General features: G+C 38.9%; 1 protein-coding gene and 1 pseudogene across 1 annotated transcript; one reads left to right on the top strand and one right to left on the bottom strand.

The window, feature by feature from the left end:
- Nucleotides 1-5523: 5523 nt before the first annotated feature.
- Nucleotides 5524-5684, top strand: LOC149468366 (U2 spliceosomal RNA; annotated as a pseudogene).
- Nucleotides 5685-7938: 2254 nt separating this feature from the next.
- LOC149468365 (nodal homolog 2-A-like) lies at nucleotides 7939-10218 on the bottom strand. The gene is made up of 3 exons (XM_089670278.1): nucleotides 9933-10218; nucleotides 8805-9526; nucleotides 7939-8148 (listed from the first exon to the last, which is right to left on the bottom strand). The coding sequence occupies exons 1-3, from the start codon at nucleotides 10216-10218 to the stop codon at nucleotides 7996-7998; spliced, it is 1161 nt and encodes a 386-aa protein (XP_089526404.1). The 3' UTR covers nucleotides 7939-7995.
- Between the last annotated feature and the right edge of the window lie 9047 nt (nucleotides 10219-19265).

Genomic DNA, 19265 nt, shown 5'->3' with positions numbered 1-19265 from the left:
AGGAGAAGGATGAGAAGAAGAAGAAGGATGAGAAGAAGAAGAAGGATGAGAAGAAGAAGAAGGATGAGAAGAAGAAGAAGAAGGATGAGAAGAAGAAGAAGAAGGATGAGAAGAAGAAGAAGGATGAGAAGAAGAAGAAGGATGAGAAGAAGGAGAATTCCAAGCCGGCAAAAAGTGTATCTGCAGAGCTCCGCTATTTCTTAGCGGAGCTCTGCAGATACACTTAGCGGAGCTCTGCAGATACACTTTTTGCCGGCTTGGAATTCTTCTTATTTTCATCCTACTTCTTCTTCTTCTTCTTCTTCTTCATCCTCATCCTCTTCTTCTTCTGAGGATGAGGATGAGGATGAAGAAGAAGAAGAAGAAGTAGGATGAAAATAAGAATTCCAAGCCGGCAAAAAGTGTATCTGCAGAGCTCCGCTAAGTGTATCTGCAGAGCTCCGCTATTTCTGACAGTTCTCTGACATTCACTCCATACAGCGGTTGAAACATTGTATCTATTTGTTTCCATAAATGGAAACAAATAGATACAATGTTTCAACCGCTGTATCTATCTGCAGAGCTCAGCAAAGTGTATCTGCAGAGCTCCGCTATTTCTGACAGTTCTCTGACATTCACTCCATACAGCGGTTGAAACATTGTATCTATTTGTTTCCATTTATGGAAACAAATAGATACAATGTTTCAACCGCTGTAAATGTGAATGTCAGAGAACTGTCAGAAATAGAGGAGCTCTGCAGATACACTTTTTGCCGGCTTGGAATTCTCCTTATTTTCATCCTACTTCTTCTTCTTCTTCTTCTTCATCCTCATCCTCAGAAGAAGAAGAAGAAGAATGAAAAGAAGAAGAAGAAGAATGAAAAGAAGAATGAAAAGAAGAAGAAGAATGAAAAGAAGAAGAAGAAGAATGAAAAGAAGAATGAGAAGAATGAAAAGATTCTTCTTCTTCTTCTTTTCATTCTTCTTTTCATTCTTCTTCTTCTTTTCATTCTTCTTCTTCTTTTCATTCTTCTTTTCATTCTTCTCATTCTTCTTTTCATTCTTCTCATTCTTCTTTTCATTCTTCTTCTCATTCTTCTTTTCATTCTTCTTCTTCTTTTCATTCTTCTTTTCATTCTTCTCATTCTTCTCATTCTTCTTTTCATTCTTCTTTTCATTCTTCTTCTTCTTCTTCTTCTTCTTTTCATTCTTCTTTTCATTCTTCTCATTCTTCTTTTCATTCTTCTCATTCTTCTTTTCATTCTTCTTCTTCTTTTCATTCTTCTTTTCATTCTTCTCATTCTTCTTTTCATTCTTCTTCTCATTCTTCTTTTCATTCTTCTTCTTTTCATTCTTCTTTTCATTCTTCTTCTTCTTTTCATTCTTCTTTTCATTCTTCTCATTCTTCTTTTCATTCTTCTCATTCTTCTTCTCATTCTTCTTTTCATTCTTCTTCTCATTCTTCTTTTCATTCTTCTTCTTCTTTTCATTCTTCTTTTCATTCTTCTCATTCTTCTTTTCATTCTTCTTTTCATTCTTCTTCTCATTCTTCTTTTCATGAAGAAGAAAAGAAGAATGAGAAGAATGAAAAGAAGAAAGAGAAGAAGAATGAAAAGAAGAATGAGAAGAAGAATGAAAAGAAGAATGAGAAGAATGAAAAGAAGGAAAAGAAGAATGAAAAGAAGAAGAAGAAGAATGAAAAGAAGAAGAAGAATGAAAAGAAGAATGAAAAGAAGAAGAAGAATGAAAAGAAGAAGAAGAAGAATGAAAAGAAGAAGAAGAATGAAAAGAAGAATGAAAAGAAGAAGAATAATAAAAAGAAGAAGAATGAAAAGAAGAAGAAGAAGAATGAGAAGAATGAAAAGAAGAAGAAGAAGAATGAAAAGAAGAAGAAGAAGAATGAAAAGAAGAATGAAAAGAAGAAGAATGAAAAGAAGAAGAAGAAGAATGAAAAGAAGAATGAGAAGAATGAAAAGATTCTTCTTCTTCTTCTTTTCATTCTTCTTTTCATTCTTCTTCTTCTTTTCATTCTTCTTCTTCTTCTTTTCATTCTTCTTTTCATTCTTCTCATTCTTCTTTTCATTCTTCTCATTCTTCTTCTCATTCTTCTTTTCATTCTTCTTCTCATTCTTCTTTTCATTCTTCTTCTTCTTTTCATTCTTCTTTTCATTCTTCTCATTCTTCTTTTCATTCTTCTTCTCATTCTTCTTTTCATGAAGAAGAAAAGAAGAATGAGAAGAATGAAAAGAAGAATGAAAAGAAGAAGAAGAAGAATGAAAAGAAGAATGAGAAGAAGAATGAAAAGAAGAATGAAAAGAAGAATGAGAAGAATGAAAAGAAGAAGGAAAAGAAGAATGAAAAGAAGAAGAAGAAGAATGAAAAGAAGAAGAATGAAAAGAAGAATGAAAAGAAGAAGAAGAATGAAAAGAAGAAGAAGAAGAATGAAAAGAAGAAGAAGAATGAAAAGAAGAAGAATGAAAAGAAAAAGAAGAAGAATGAAAAGAAGAATGAAAAGAAGAAGAAGAATGAAAAGAAGAAGAAGAAGAATGAAAAGAAGAATGAAAAGAAGAAGAATGAAAAGAAGAAGAAGAATGAAAAGAAAAAGAAGAAGAATGAAAAGAAGAATGAAAAGAAGAAGAAGAATGAAAAGAAGAAGAAGAATGAAAAGAAGAATGAGAAGAATGAAAAGAAGAAGAAGAAGAATGAAAAGAAGAAGAAGAAGAATGAAAAGAAGAATGAAAAGAAGAAGAAGAATGAAAAGAAGAAGAAGAAGAATGAAAAGAAGAATGAAAAGAAGAATGAGAAGAATGAAAAGATTCTTCTTCTTTTCATTCTTCTTTTCATTCTTCTTCTTTTCATTCTTCTTCTTCTTTTCATTCTTCTTTTCATTCTTCTCATTCTTCTTTTCATTCTTCTCATTCTTCTTCTCATTCTTCTTTTCATTCTTCTTCTCATTCTTCTTCTCATTCTTCTTTTCATTCTTCTTCTTCTTTTCATTCTTCTTTTCATTCTTCTTTTCATTCTTCTCATTCTTCTTTTCATTCTTCTTTTCATTCTTCTTCTCATTCTTCTTTTCATTCTTCTTCTTCTTTTCATTCTTCTTTTCATTCTTCTTCTCATTCTTCTTTTCATGAAGAAGAAAAGAAGAATGAAAAGAAGAATGAAAAGAAGAATGAGAAGAATGAAAAGAAGAATGAAAAGAAGAAGAAGAAGAATGAAAAGAAGAAGAAGAATGAAAAGAAGAAGAAGAAGAATGAAAAGAAGAATGAAAAGAAGAAGAAGAATGAAAAGAAGAAGAAGAATGAAAAGAAGAATGAGAAGAATGAAAAGAAGAATGAGAAGAATGAAAAGAAGAAGAAGAAGAAGAATGAAAAGAAGAATGAAAAGAAGAAGACGAATGAAAAGAAGAAGAATGAAAAGAAGAATGAAAAGAAGAAGAAGAATGAAAAGAAGAAGAATGAAAAGAAGAATGAAAAGAAGAATGAGAAGAATGAAAAGATTCTTCTTCTTCTTCTTTTCATTCTTCTTTTCATTCTTCTTCTTCTTCTTCTTTTCATTCTTCTTCTTCTTCTTTTCATTCTTTTCATTCTTCTCATTCTTCTTTTCATTCTTCTCATTCTTCTTCTCATTCTTCTTTTCATTCTTCTTCTTTTCATTCTTCTTTTCATTCTTCTTCTCATTCTTCTTTTCATTCTTCTTCTTCTTTTCATTCTTCTTTTCATTCTTCTTCTTCTTTTCATTCTTTCTCTTCTTCTTTTCATTCTTCTCATTCTTCTTTTCATTCTTCTCATTCTTCTTCTCATTCTTCTTTTCATTCTTCTTCTCATTCTTCTTTTCATTCTTCTTCTTCTTTTCATTCTTCTCATTCTTCTTTTCATTCTTCTTCTCATTCTTCTTTTCATGAAGAAGAAAAGAAGAATGAGAAGAATGAAAAGAAGAATGAAAAGAAGAAGAAGAATGAAAAGAAGAATGAGAAGAAGAATGAAAAGAAGAATGAGAAGAATGAAAAGAAGAAGTATTCCAGTACAGCAAAAAGTGTATCTGCAGAGAGCTCCGCTATTTCTGACAGTTCTCTGACAGTTCCTTCACATTTACAGCGGTTGAAACATTGTATCTATTTCCGAATAAAAACATCTTTATCCTAAATGGAAACAAATAGATACAATGTTTCAACCGCTGTACATGTGAAGGAACTGTCAGAGAACTGTCAGAAATAGCGGAGCTCTCTGCAGGGACACTTTTGCCGGCTGATCGGGAAAAATCCGATTCGCGCACCCGAAGTATGCTAATATTCGGATTCGCCGCGAATCGAATTTTTCCTGAAATTCGAAACGAATTCCACTTCGCCTGGTTCGATTCGCTCATCTCTAAACATAATCTATTGAAAGAAATTGTAAAGTAATATGTCATAACAAGCTTCAAAGACCATCTTCCTTCCTCCAGGCCTTTCCAGCAAATCCAAAAGAATAATGCAAGTAAATAAAACATAATTTATAGAATGGGAAACACTGCAAGTACGCATTTACAATATTTAATTTCTTTTGAGTTTTTACCTGTGCTTTTTTAGGTTGGTGACAAGGACTCTTTAACTCTGTGCATTAAAGTCAAAATCCACCATTTTCTGCACAAGTCATATCTAAAACATTTTAAGGGCTCTACTGTTAAGCTCAAGCTCTACATTGCCACTGCCCAATTAGTACTGTCAAATAAACAATATACAAAATGAAACAGATGTGTTAAGAACATTATACTTTAATTTCTATTAATCATACAATAATGACTGTAAATTACATAATATATTTTTAAGCAATAAAAAGAATTATTTAAAAAAAAGTCTTTGCCTTTTATCAGCCTAGTTTTATCTTCAGCTCATATCATTAGTGCTGGCCAGCAATGGAGGAATTTTTCTTCCTCTGGCTCCAGTTCAGCAGGCCTTTCACCAGACACTGCAGAGCACCATTGTTCCTTTAAAACCACTGATTACTTTGCATCTCTTCAATACTTCTGGCATATGCTTTAGCACTTCCTCAATGAAATCCACATTCTTCTACAATCATAGTTTCATGGTGTTTCATTACCACATCTCCATCCTCATACATTAGCATGGACAAAGGTCTGGGGCCGATGCTAGACTAGTTTGTGCCTTAAGCAACACCAGCTACCCACATACCCCCATTTAAAATAATTTAAAACCGCTTCAACCCTTGCAATGCCATGTGTCAGTGGTCGGGGGTAGCCAAGGAGAGCACCTGATGGGATGTTCCCTGTCTGTGTGTCCTGTACTGACTACAGCTAGAGGACAGTGCACACTTTCCCAGACACCTGAAGGGGAGGGCTGGGGAGCAGTGAAGCACAGCCACAGCACAATGAATGTAAACTCTGAACCGGACTGATGGTGATGATTACAGCCCCCCTCCCCAATCACTCGCAGTCTGCTGTTGGCTCTCCCTTGCCTTAGCAGGCCCTCTGTCCTTGGTGCTGATGGGGTGCAGTAGCTGATTGATGCACTTATTGCTGGATAGGGCTCTTCTGATGGGACATCTAGTGGCTTCTCGGCCTTTTGGCTAAGATCAAGTGTAGTATCTGTTCTTATCAGTGTCCAGTGGGGGTGCTCCCGGCCATTCTAGCTTTGCGGGGATGGCTGTTGTATAGTACCCTCACTGGTATGATGGGGGTCTTGAAGGCCAGTATCGGGGGGACAGAAACCGGGGAGCGCCACAAGTTAAGCTGGGGCCCTGGGAGTAATTCCCCTGAGAAAGCTGGAAGGACCCAGTACCTCCTGATTTGGACGGATCTACCTTGTCTGGCCAGGGGCTGAGAAAGCAGAAAGTCCACAAACTCAGTGCCCCCTGAGTAGACGCCCTCAGGGGTGCCACTAGTAACACCTGGGTGTGGGACCCCACTGTGTGAAGATGGCACAAGGTCACTGTTTTTACACTCTTTTTGCACAGCGCCCTAAGGACCAGGCCTTTTGGCTAAGTTTAGGGCAATTTTTGCTACGGGCCTCAGGGCCTGGTCTGTGCACAATTTGGCACGGTACCACTTTTTTATTTTCTATTTATTTAATTTAACACCTCCCACGTTTTGTCACTTTTTCTTTGCTTATGCGTGTGTTTTCACTGGATGGTAGGGTGTGGGGCCCCGGGGGATCAGGGTAAGCGGTCCAAGCCCCTTTAGGGGTAGGACACAAGCACACCCCTAAGTGCACTTTTTCGTGTGGTGTTTTGCACTTGCACTTTTTTTTTGTGATTCACTTACGGGGTTTTTTCGTTGTAGTTTGCACGTTTGCGGACTTAAAAAAAAAAAAAATGTAGTGGCTTCTGGCAGTCTCCTGATCTGGTCCTTGCTGTCCTTGGGTGTCCCAACTCCAGTTGTAAGGTAGGAAGTGATTCTGGAGGTGGCGCAGAGTGGAGCCGGGCTCCAGAGTACTGACAAAGCTGCCAGGACTAAAGCAGGGGGCACTGGAGGGTAAGGAGTCAGGCCTGGAGCAGCAGAGGTTGGGCTGGGAGAAGAGAAGACGTGGTTAAGCTCCTGTTTCCTCCTCCGGATCCTGCGTCAGCACCACCTCCTCCATACTGGGCCCCTCCGCCAGCTCTTTAATCTTCTGGGAGGTGAAGACCAGGGTGTCCCTGCACTGCAGCACTCCAGCTTCCCAACTTTCTTGGACTGGCCCAGCTGGAGATGAGAGGGAGGTCACGGTGGTATGTAGTTCTATTAGGCTTTAGATCTACACACGTGTGTAAAGGGTGCAGCGATGTGGCTCTTGGGCGTCACTGTGGTCAGAGGCAGCTTACAAAGGGATGCAGAGGCGGCAAAGAGAAGATACATGGGAGATGGGGGGGAAGAGGGGAGGAGGAGGAAGTGGGTGCAGCCAGGGGGAGAGAGGGAGGACACCAGTGGCAGTGCATCCTAGACAGCTGCCTAGTTTTCCTAGCGTTAGCACTGGGCCTGCTCTCCTAATTGACCACATGATATTTTTTTAGATTTTTAGCTATACAAGCCAAGATGTCACGTGATGAATTATTGTGAAATTCTCTGTGGCAGCATAATATTAGTAAACTATACTGTATATATTTCAGTTTTTTTGCATGGTGTATGAATACTAAACTGCAGTAAAATCAAATCCACATTTTATTTTATGTTTTGAAATAACAAGGTGCAAAACAAATCCTCTGCCATATAATCTCACCATTAATTTAATAGCCATTTAAATTAAAAAAATCTACTCACATGGTTAGAATAACCAGTATATTATCCCATAGACTCAATCTGTAAAGAGGAATAACCATTTGAGACATCATAATAAAGTACAATTAACTACTTATTAGCTCTACTAGCTTATTTGTTAACACAGGCTACCATGAAATATGAAAAGCCAATTCCCTTCTCCAGAAGATCCGGAACTTTCCAGCACATTCAAAAGAACAATACAAGTAAATAAAACATAATTTCTGAATTGGATAACACTGCAAGTAAGTATCTAAAATATTTCATTTCTTTTAAGTTTTTTTTACCTGCACTTTTTTAAGTTCATGACAAGGACTCTTTAACTCTGTGCATTAAAGTCAAAATCCACCATTTTCTGCACAAGTCATATTTAAAACATTTTAGGGGCTCTACTGCAAAGTTTAAGCTCCACATTGCCACTGCCCAAGTAGTACTATCAAACAAACAATAAACAAAATGAGACAGATGCGTTAAGAACATTACACTTTAATTTATGTTAATCATGCAATGAATGACTGTAAATTACATATTACATCTTAAGCAACAGAAAAAATTCTTTAAAAAAGTCTTTTCCCTTTATCAATCCAGATTTATTGCCAGTCCATATCAGTATTGCTGGCCAGCAATGGGAGAATTTTTCTTCCTCTGGCTCCAGTTTTCGGACTCTTTTTAACTCTAAGCAGGGATTTCAGCAGGCCTTTCACCAGACACTGCAAAACACCATTATTTCTTTAAAATCACTGATTACTTTGCGTCTCTTCAGTACTTGTGGCATGTTTTAGCAGTTCCTCAATGACATCCACATTCTTCTACAACCATATCTTCGTGGTGTTTCAATACCACATTTCCATCCTCATACATTAGCATGGACAAAGGTTTAATCTCCACTGGGACACAAGAAGCACATTCAGCTTTAACTGAATTGAATAGCTTCAGCAAACTCTGTAAAACAAAAAGAAAAGATATGTTATTTTTCAAATCAACCAGAAAAAAGTGATGCACACATATTAAACAACTCACATATTTAGCATAAAAACAATTGATATATCTAACATTCCTCTAAAGTAGATATGTCAAACTGGTTTGGTGCATCTCATCTACTTCTTACTTGTGGCCCTCAGCCATTATGAGGATTTACATTGAACATAGCATTATTTTACAGTTAGGTGAGTTAAATGTGCGAAACCTACAAAAATCTTTTTTAAACTTTTGAAAAAAAAATATAGGCTATTTAATTGGCATATTGATCCCTAAACATAATCTGTAACAGAGATTCCATTGAACACTGTCCTTTCTAGGGTTTATCCAGATTTGGACTTCACTTTTTTGAGTTTGAAATGCTTGCCTTAAGGAGTCAGGCTAACTGACATTTCTATAAAGATCAAAAAATACCACTAAACCCATGATAAAAAGTTACATGCAGTATACAATATGAAAGCACTACTGATTTATTTTCTTCCGTCACCAGCCGGTCAGTTATTCCTGCACTGCTGTCTGTCTAATGGCACCCATTATTATGAAATATTGAATGGCACCCACTATTGAGAAATACTTGGAAAAAGCAAAGACATTTTTCAGTGAAAAAATATGACACTTACCATAGTGTAGGCATGGTTGGTTGGTTTGAAGGTCTCATTCAAGGGAATGGGACAGACTCCTTCACATCTGTAGGCATTGAATTCCTTCGGGTAGATAACCAGATTCCCCCACCCGAACTTCTCAAAGTCCACCATCATATCAACCCTTCGGCACAAGGGTTTTCCGTTTTCTAGGGTTCTTGAAGAAAAGTTGTTCATTATGATGCTGGGTTTTGCATTTCGGTTCTTCCTGTGCCTATTGATACCTTGTTCACTTGTTACTTCTGGTGTCATCACATATTTAGAAGACTTCACAGTTTGGATGAGGTTGGGATATCCGTTGACATTAGCAGAAGGGTTGTCCTTGGTGAACACCATTAATACAACTTTGTCAGTAGATATATCTGTGCAACTGTTTTCGTCATCTTTCTGGGGTGAGGCTCTATCCTCCATGATGTCTTCATAATCTGAATTTTTACGAAAGTGTACATAGGTATTTAAAATTTTGGTGAGGTTAAAGACTTTCCAGGAGCCACCCATTACTCTGGAGGAATCAACGTGAAAAGACTTGAGAAGCAGCCTCTTGGAACCTTGCTTGCTGTGGTAGATATGCAGTGTCATCTCTTTTGTGTTCTCTAAAGGAGGAAGTTGAATCCGTAACTCTGCCAATCGAACCTCATTACTGCTTGAGAGGGAGGACATGTCAAAGTGGAGTGATCGATGATTGTCCATCCTGGTGCATCCTGAGGAAGAAACAACAAAAAAAATGACATAAATATAATTATAATTATAAATAGACATACTTTGTTATTACAATATATAAACCTGTGATAAAAATACACAATTATATTGTTATACAAAAGCGAATATGGCATATATGAGGCACATAAGGAATGTTATAAGGAAGACTAAGACATTACAAAAACACTTACCTTTACATTACTTCCACCACTGTTAAATGATCAGCTATAATAAATTAAATTGCCCTTCATTGAAATGCCTAGCACAAAAGCAGTCTTTGAACCTGTTCTATGTCTTCTCTGTGGAAGATTATGTAGCCCATCAAAAATGAAACTATCATTACATTTAGGTAATAAGTAAAGCAGCATGTTATATGGGAAAATATATTAGTAACAGTTTTGTACTTACTTTTGGCAGTAAGGCTTAGGATGGTGTCTGAATCTTGAAGGACAGAATGTTCCAGGCTGGACAGACCTGTGTTGTTCCCCATAATGAGGATCTGATAGAGCTGCATCATGAATGGCGAGTACTTCATATTTTGAGAGTATACTTGTCCATCAAGACTGCTTGAATTTCTTAATCCATGGTTAGATTGTTGAAGAGGAATTCTTTTTTGATTTCTTTGCATAAAAGTTGGCAATCCCTGTACCATGGAGATGGTTGTGAGGTAGAGGATGGCATTCAGCCAGGTCATTTCTTCTCAGATTTGCTGCACCCTCTCTTGATTTGTAATGTCTCCGGAGATGTTCCTCAGAAGATCTGCAAGACTGAAGTGAGGTCCTTAGAATTCCCTCATTTTTTATATGGTTGGATGAAAGGGTTCGATGTTCACACCTATGACCTTTCATGTCATTGACCTCAACATCAAAGGCTGTCAATGTAATGTCAGGTGTCAAGGCATCCTTTCATGTTAGTAAAACATGCACAATATCCTATGGGCTAACTATGCATTATTTAAATGGGGTATAATAATCTGTTGATAGTATCTAGTAAACAGAAACTAGGATAATATTTTAATGTAGAAACTGAAACTTTGTCAGGAAGTATTGTGTCATATATTTTATATATACAGATTTGCAATGTCTCAGGAGATTTTCCTCAGAAGATCTGAAAGACTGAAGTGAGGTCCTTACAATTCTCAAACTTTTTATATGGTTGGATGAAAAGGTTTGATGTTTACACCTATGACCTTTCATTTCATTGTCTTCAACATCAAACGCTGTCAAGGCAGTGCCAGATCTAGCCTGTCTGCTTTGGGGGTGCAGTAAAAAATGTCAGGGGGGCAGAGGATGCTAGGTCAGCAGGGCAGAGGATAGGGTCAGCAGTTTGTAGGGCAGTATACAGGTGGTTATCAAAGCAGTGTATAGGAGGCAGCAGGGCAGTGTTGAGTGGGTCAGAAGGGCAGAGGATGAGATGTAGGGCAGTGTACAAGAGTCTGTAGGACAGAGTACAGGTGGTTAGTAGGGCAGAGGATAAGGGTCAGCGGGGTAGAAGACAGGGGTCAGTAAGTCAGAAGACAAGGGGCAGCAGGGCAGGGTACAAGGGGTTATCAGGTAAGAAAACAGGGAAAGGCAGAAAGGAAGGACAGGATCATGTCTGGCAGAGCACTCAGCAGAGCTCCTCCTTTCCTGCGCTGCTCAGAACCTGGGCACTCAGCAGTGCTCCTCCTTCCCTGCGCTGCTCACAGTCCGGACACTCTGCAGAGCTCCTCCTTCCCTGTGCTGCTCATAACCCGGGCACTCAGCAAAGCTCCTCCTTACTTGCGCTGCTCACAGCCCGGGCACTCAGCAAAGCTCCTCCTTCCCTGCGCTGCTCAGAACCCGGGCACTCAGCAGAGCTCCTCCTTCCCTGCGCTGCTCAGAACCTGGGCACTCAGCAGTGTTCCTCCTTCCCTGCGCTGCTCACAGCCCGGGCACTCAGCAGTGTTCCTCCTTCCCTGCGCTGCTCACAGCCCAGGCACTCAGCAGAGCTTCTCCTTCCCTGTGCTGCTCATAACCTGGGCACTCAGCAAAGCTCCTCCTTCCCTGCGCTGCTCACAGCCCGGGCACTCAGCAGAGCTCCTCCTTCCCTGCGCTGCTCACAGCCCGGGCACTCAACAGAGCTCCTTCTACCCTGCGTTGCTCACAGCCTGGGCACTCAGCAGATCTCCTCCATAAACTCCACACAGCATACACCTGAGATCGGATTCTCTTACAGACTGATCTGCACTGTGTGTATGTTGCTACTACAGCTACAATGCCATTCTAATCAAGGAATTTCACAGGTTAGAACTGTGATATAGCAGCCAGCTATGCTCTGTGTAGATGGAGGCTGTGTCTGTAAAGGTTATCTAGTGCTTACGGCGAAGACAACAAACTGCCCCCCCCATGTGTGAGCATTATGTCTCAGCATAAAAAAAAGGAAAACAACACTTATCAGCACGCTCACCCCCTAAGCAAAAATTACCTCTGCAAGCTATAATTCTCCCCAATCAGAAATGCAAACATTTCTCCTCCTCCCCCTCTACATCCCCCCTCAGCAAAAATCTTTGCCACCCCCCATCCCACCTCTTAGCTTAAATCCCCCCAATTTCCCCCCCGGCACTAATCTACCTCACCAAGAAACTCAACCCCCCCCCACATACATCCTCTTTCTTCTCAAATTTCTCATTCTAGCACAAATTCCCTCCAGCAAATCTCTCCTCCCAGCACATACCCCCCCCAAATTCCCCCTCCTAGCATAACTCTCCCCATCCTAGCCCAAATCCTCCACCCATTCCTAGCTCAACCCCCCCATTCTCCTTTTGGACCAGTTCCCCCTCATCCCCCCTCCCAGCAGAAATCCTCACCCCCAAATCAATTGCCCTTCCAGCACAAATCCTCTCCCACATATCCCCCCCTCCTAGCATAAATCCTCCAATACCACCTCTTAGCACAAATCCCCCCTCTTAGCCCAAATCCCCCCACCCCTTCCTTGCTCAACTCCCCCATTCCCCCACGTAGACCAATTCCCCCTCATCCCCCCTCCTAGCAAAAAATCCTCACCCCCAAATCAAGCACCCTCACAGCAAAACTCCTCTCTACCCCCCCAGAACAAATCCTCTCACACAAATCCCCCCTCCTAGTATAAATCCCTCACCCATACCCCCTTATCACACAAATCTTTCCCTCCAAGGTAAAATACCCCTCTTAGCCCAAATCCCCCCAATCTCCCCTTCTAGCATAACTCCCCCCATTGTATACAATTCCCCTGCCATGAGGTCCCCTCCCCAACCCTCCGGGAGCTGTGAGCCGTGCTATGCTCTCCCATCCTGTCATTAGAGAGCTCCTCTATACAGCAGATGAGAATGGATCGCTCTTGGATCGTTCACACTCCTTTCTCACCTGCAAACTATATCCTGGCAGCAGAACATGTGGGTAGTGGGTGGGTACAGTCGGTGTACAGCCCGATTTCAGAGCGACCCCTTCCCATCTGCTGTATAGAGCGGTGCTCTAATGACAGGAAGGAAGAATACAGCATGGCTCACAATCTGCCCGCTCTCTGCAGCTGTCATTGGTCCTGTCACTTTTACTACACTGTACCACGCTGCCCTCCTCTTCTTCCAGCCCTGAGTGCGAGGATTGGGAGAGGGGCTCATCAGCCAGGCAAAATGTCAGCCTGGGAGGGTGCAACTGAATTCTGGGGGGGCACAGCCCACCCCAGCACCTCCCTAGATCCGGCTGTGTGTCAAGGTAACATCAGGTGTCAAGTCATCCTTTCATGTTAGTAGTAACATGTGGACAAACTCCTATGAGTTAATAATGCATTATCTAAATGAGATATAATATGTTGATAGTATCCAGTAAACAGAAGCTATGATAGCATTTTAGTGCAGCAACTGAAACTTTGTCAGTAAGTATTGTATCATATTTTCTATATATATATATTGTATATATATATTTTTTTCTTTTTTAATATTTTATTATATGATATTATATTATATTCTGTTTTCTGTAAGTGAATGGGGCAAATATTTGTTTGATAGCATTTTGAGTTTGTAAGGCCTTACTTTTAAACATTATATCATGACGAGTGTTAGCTTATTTAAAGCACACTACCTGTATATCACATTGTTATTAGTTTTTTGAACATTCAATCAAACTATTCAATTTGATTATATTCCGTATTTTTCGCTCCATAAAACGCACCTGATCATAAAACGCACCTTGATTTTAGAGGAGGAAAACAAGAAAAAAAATATTCTGAACCAATGGACTGCAGAGATAGTACAGGAAATGACCAGATACTGCAGACATTGTACAGGAGATGACCAGTGACTGCAGACATAGTACAGGAGATGACCAGAGACTGCGGACATAGTACAGGACATGACCAGAGACTGCAGACATAGTACAGGAGATGACCAGAGACTGTGGACATAGTACAGGAGATGACCAGAGACAGCAGGCATAGTACAGGAGATGACCAGAGACTGAGGACATACTAAAGGAGATGACCTGAGACTGCGAACATAGTACAGATGACCAGAGACTGTAGACATATTACAGTAGAGATGACCAGAGACTGCGGACATAGCACAGGAGATGACCAGAGATTGCAAACATACTTCAGGAGATGACCAGAGACTGCGGACATACTACAGATGACCAGAGACTGTGGACATACTACAGGAGATGACCAGAGACTGCAGATATAGTACAGGAGATGACAGAGACTACAGACATAGTAGAGGAGATGACCAGAGACTGCGGACATACTACGGGAGATGACCAGAGACTGAGGACATAGTACGGGAGATGACCAGAGACTGTAGATATAGTACAAGAGATGACCAGAGACTGCAGACATACTACAGGAGATGACCAGAGACTGTGGACATAGTACAGGAGATGACCAGAGACTGCAGACAAAGTATAGGAGATGACCAGAGACTGCGGACATAGTACAGATGACCAGAAACTGTAGACATATTAGAGGAGAGATGACCAGAGACTGCAGACATAGTACAGGAGATGACCACAGACTGCGAACATACTACAGGAGATGACCAGAGACTGTGGACATACTACAGATGACCAGAGACTGAGGACATACTACAGATGACCAGAGACTGTGGAGATACTACAGGAGATAACAGACTGCAGACCTTTGGGGAGTGGGGGGGGGGGGGCGGGTACCCGAATTTGACAGGTACCCGCTCCCACTTCGTGGAGTTGTCCTCCCCATAGTCTTGTGGGACACGTGACAGGTCTCAAAAGACTACAGGTGGCCATTCACAAAGCGTAGCGCTTCTTGCGCATGCACAGTGGGCACCCGGTTGTGAAACTGCAAGCTGTCACAGCCGTGTGCCCACACTGAAGATCCCGACACCGGGGAGAGAAAACGGCCTTTGAAAGCAGGACACCGCTGGACCGAGGAACAGGTAGGACCAAGGAGCAGGTTCTTCTGCACAGTAGAGCCGAGCGACCAACCTGGTCCGGCCGCTTCATATTCACTCCATAAGATGCACAGACATTTTCCCACATTATTTTGGGGGAAAAAAGTGCGTCTTATGGAGTGAAAAATACGGTAGTTAAGGACCTAATATTATTAGTTAACTTTTGCTATGAATTGTCTCATTTTATTTTAATTTATATGTCTGTTTTGTTGCTATTCACATACAATACTAACAATAATTATAATTTAATTATCATATACCAAGAACAGTGCCATGTTTGCCATATTGCCACTTTATTATATGGCTTATTTTGACTGACATTTGCTCTTCTAATTGACCACATGATACTTTAAGAGATTTTCAGCTATACCAGACAGGATGTCACATAATAAAATCTTTCTCTGTGGCAGAATAATAATAATATTAATAATAATAATAACAGACTATGATGTATATATTTCTGTTTTTTTGCACGATGTATGAATACTGAACTGCAGTAAAATAAAATCCAAATTTTCTTTTGTGATTTGAAATAACAAGGTGCAAAACAAATCCCCTGCCTTAATTCCTCAACATTAAATTAATAACAATTTCAATGAACAATAATTACTCACACATGGTTAGTATAACCAGTATATTATCTCATAGACTCGATTTGTAAAGAGGAATAAGTATTTGAGGCATCATAATAAAGTATAATTAACTACTTATCAGTTGTAGTTATTTGTAAAATAGGCTATAATTACTTTTTCAATAGACATATTAGTTTACTTTTAGCAAATCTGCTTTATGGATTATTATAGGGTTTTGTATAACAACCTAACAGAAAGAAAAAAAATACAATTATTGCCAATCTAAAATTGCGCTATAATATTAACCATTTCAATACCGGGCAATTTTACACCTTCCTGCCCAGGCCAGTTTTTACGTTTCAGCGCTCTCACACTTTGAATGACAATTGCGCGGTCATACAACATTGTACCCAAACTAAATTTTATCATTTTCTTCACACAACTAGAGCTTTCTTTTGGTGGTATTTAATCACCGCTGGGGTTTTTATTTTTTGCTAAATTAACAAAAAAAGACCAAACATTTTGAAAAAAACCCACGTTTTTCTTTGTTTCTGTTATAAAAGTTTACAAATAAATAATTGTTCTTCATAAATGTAGGCCGAGATGTGTTCTGCTACATGTCTTTGGTGAAAATAACCCAAATTAGGATGTATTATTTAGTTTGTAGGAAAGTTATAGAGTTCACAAACTATGGTATAGATCTGAAAATTGATCAATCCTGAAGTACTGACAGCCAATCTAATTTCTTGAGGTCCAAGAAAGTCAGAATAGTACAGATATCCCCCAAATGACCCCTTTTTGCAGAGTAGACAGTCCGATGTACTTCATAAGAGGAATGGCGAGTTTTTTGAAGTTGTATTTTTTTTGTCATAATTTTTTGGAAAATTAAAAAATTTAAAAAAATATTTTCACTATTTTTTTTTTACATACTGTCACCAGCGCAGTACAGCATCATCATATAACTGGCATAGTGGTGAACAGGGACACTGACTGGTGACAGTATGAAAAAAAAAATATATTTTTTTAAATTTTTTTATTATTTTTAATTTTTAATTTAATTTTTTTTTAAGATTTTTTTTTCATATTTTACTATGACCAAAGTAGTACAATGTTACCATAGTAACATTGTACTACTTTGGGGAAGTGATCAGTATTTTTTTTTTTTTTTACACAATTTGCTTATAGCAAAGAATTACTTTGCTATAAGCAAGCATTTACCTGAATGACATTGATTCATTCAGGTTCTTTTTTTTTTTTTTTTTTTTTTGTGCTTAGCTGTGATTTGGCCATAGCTAATCACATGACATGTGCATGTGACCTGCTGTGACCATTCATAGCTAGGCACTAGTATACAATGGATGGCATGAATGAAGCCATCCATTGTATACAACTGTCATGTGACCTGCTGTGATTGGTCACAGCAGGTCACATGGTACTGGCAACGGGGGCTGGTACTCAGATCTGTCATCGGCCGTGTCCGAGGTACACGGCCGGTGACAGATCGCGCCGCTGCACGGCTCTGCAACCGCGTGAACTGCGCATGTGCGGGAGGACGCCAAATGGTGTATATTCCCCAGGAAAGCTACAGCATTTTTCCGTATGCCAAACGGCTATAGGCCGGGCAGCTAATGGTTAAATTTGATTCAACAGTTTCTTTCAAAATAAATAAAATGACATGATCAATATGTAAACATTACTTACGTTAAAGAACTTTTTTACACTTACGTTTATAAATTGTTGCAAATAATTAAGGCAAACACACATATAGTTATACCAGAGACTTAAGTATTTAATGTCTGTTTGATGTTCTGTTGTAGATAGTAATTGAATGCACAAAGATCAATTATGTCAAGACATCAATATTTAACACCTTACTTTACAACATAGTACACATGAAATTAAATATGGGTGTCCATTTTCTTTAATGGTTAGATTAAAGGACATGTTTGTTTGACATTAAAGAACTAATCTAGCCAACAGTGAAACATCAGGGTTAAAGTGAAAGTATACAGTATTTTTAGTGAGGACGTCGTTTGTGTTAACTTTGTTCACTTTAAATTAAAATTTGGGGTGACTTTTACATTTTTAGAAGCTTGCTCATTTTTATTAGGTCACTATTAGCTGTTTCAGTCACTTAGCATAACTGCTCAACAAATATTCAGAAAGGCTATCAACAAAACAAAGTATCTTTAGTCAGTCAGCTGCCTCTTAGATATTCATTGTGAGAAGGAGCAGTAAAGCACAACCATAGTGTAGCACTGCAAAGAAGGAAGCAGAGTCTTAGTATGTCATGAGCAAATATTACTGCTCCCATGTACATATATGATTACAAATCATACATAGAAACACAATAAACATTACATTGATAACACTATTTACATAATACATCATGTTGATTTCTTTTACATCTGTTACTAAAAAAATCAATAAAATTACACTGTTCCATTTTTGAGCTATTTACACCTATCATTTGCAGTGTATTGCAGTAACTGGTGTGTAAAAATAATGCATGACAGTGCACCATACAAACATCAGCGCATTGTGGTGTCAATAATTTTCAATGTCCCCCCAATGGAGATGCTTTGCAGCACACCGCAAGGTGTGGTATTGCACTACCATGTTTTGTAATGAGCTACATCGATCTGTTTGTTGTTCTGTTTTGGCTCTTTTGGCAGGCCAATCAAATGGAGTAGACTTAATGCAACATATGTTAATGCACAAGTTAACCTGCATGTGATTACTCATAAAATCCCCTTTAGACCTATTCATACTGGTCCCCTCATTGTGTGTTGTAACACACAACAGGAGGACCAATGTGAATGGGTCTAAGTGGGATTTCATGAGGTTTTTTTTTTCATTAAAATTTTATTTGATTTTCCAATATAAAAAGAACAACATATTTACAAAAATAATTCACATATACCCATTCCATTATACCCCCTAATACCTCCCCCCTATCCCTATCCCCTTTCCCCCATCCTCATCCTCTTCCTGACATTTCCTTTCCCATATTTACCTACTTGTCTCTTTATCTCCAACATTGCTCTCCCTCAAAATCACAATTAAGACCCCCTCCTGGCTTCTAATTTTCTCCACCAATACCCACCAATTCCATATATCTTTCAGAGGTTTTAAATTTCAACCAACTACACCATGTTTTCCTGAATTTTTCCATTTTATCCTCCTCTATATGACATAACTCCTCCATCCTATAAATATTTTCGACTCTATCTATCCATTCGTTAATTTCTGGTGCTTAAGGAACCTGCCAAAACTTGGGAATCAGACTCTTAGCTCCACTAATTAGATGATAAAGTACCCTGTTTTTATATAATTTCACTGAGGGCTCAAAGTTATAGAATAAACAACTCCAGGGATCTCTCTCACAATTATCCTGCATATCTCCTGAATATAATGAATTATTTCTCTCCAGTAATCCTGTATTTTTGGACAACCCCACCATATATGAGCCATTGTACCCCTTTTCCACATCCTCTCCAACACAAAGGTGATGTGTCTACTTGTTGTCTGTGAGCTATGTTTGGTGTAATATACCATCTAGTTAAACATTTATAATTCATCTCCACTGTGCTCATATTTGTCGCCTCATGTGTTAATTCAAAAACTTTATTCCATTGCTGTACACTCAATTCTGTTCCAATCTCTTTTTCCCATTTTTTCAAGAACCCCGGATGATCAGTTCCTTCTATAGCCATTAGGATCTTATAAATCCAAGAAGTAACATGTTTTGAG

Source organism: Staurois parvus, unplaced genomic scaffold, assembly GCF_062004578.1.
Source record: "Staurois parvus isolate SC_StPar_1 unplaced genomic scaffold, SC_StPar_1.0 ptg000088l, whole genome shotgun sequence".
In the NCBI taxonomy this organism is placed as follows: Eukaryota; Metazoa; Chordata; class Amphibia; order Anura; family Ranidae; genus Staurois; species Staurois parvus.
Note: the sequence above shows the minus strand (reverse complement) of the source record. Positions and strands in the feature narration are given on the sequence as shown.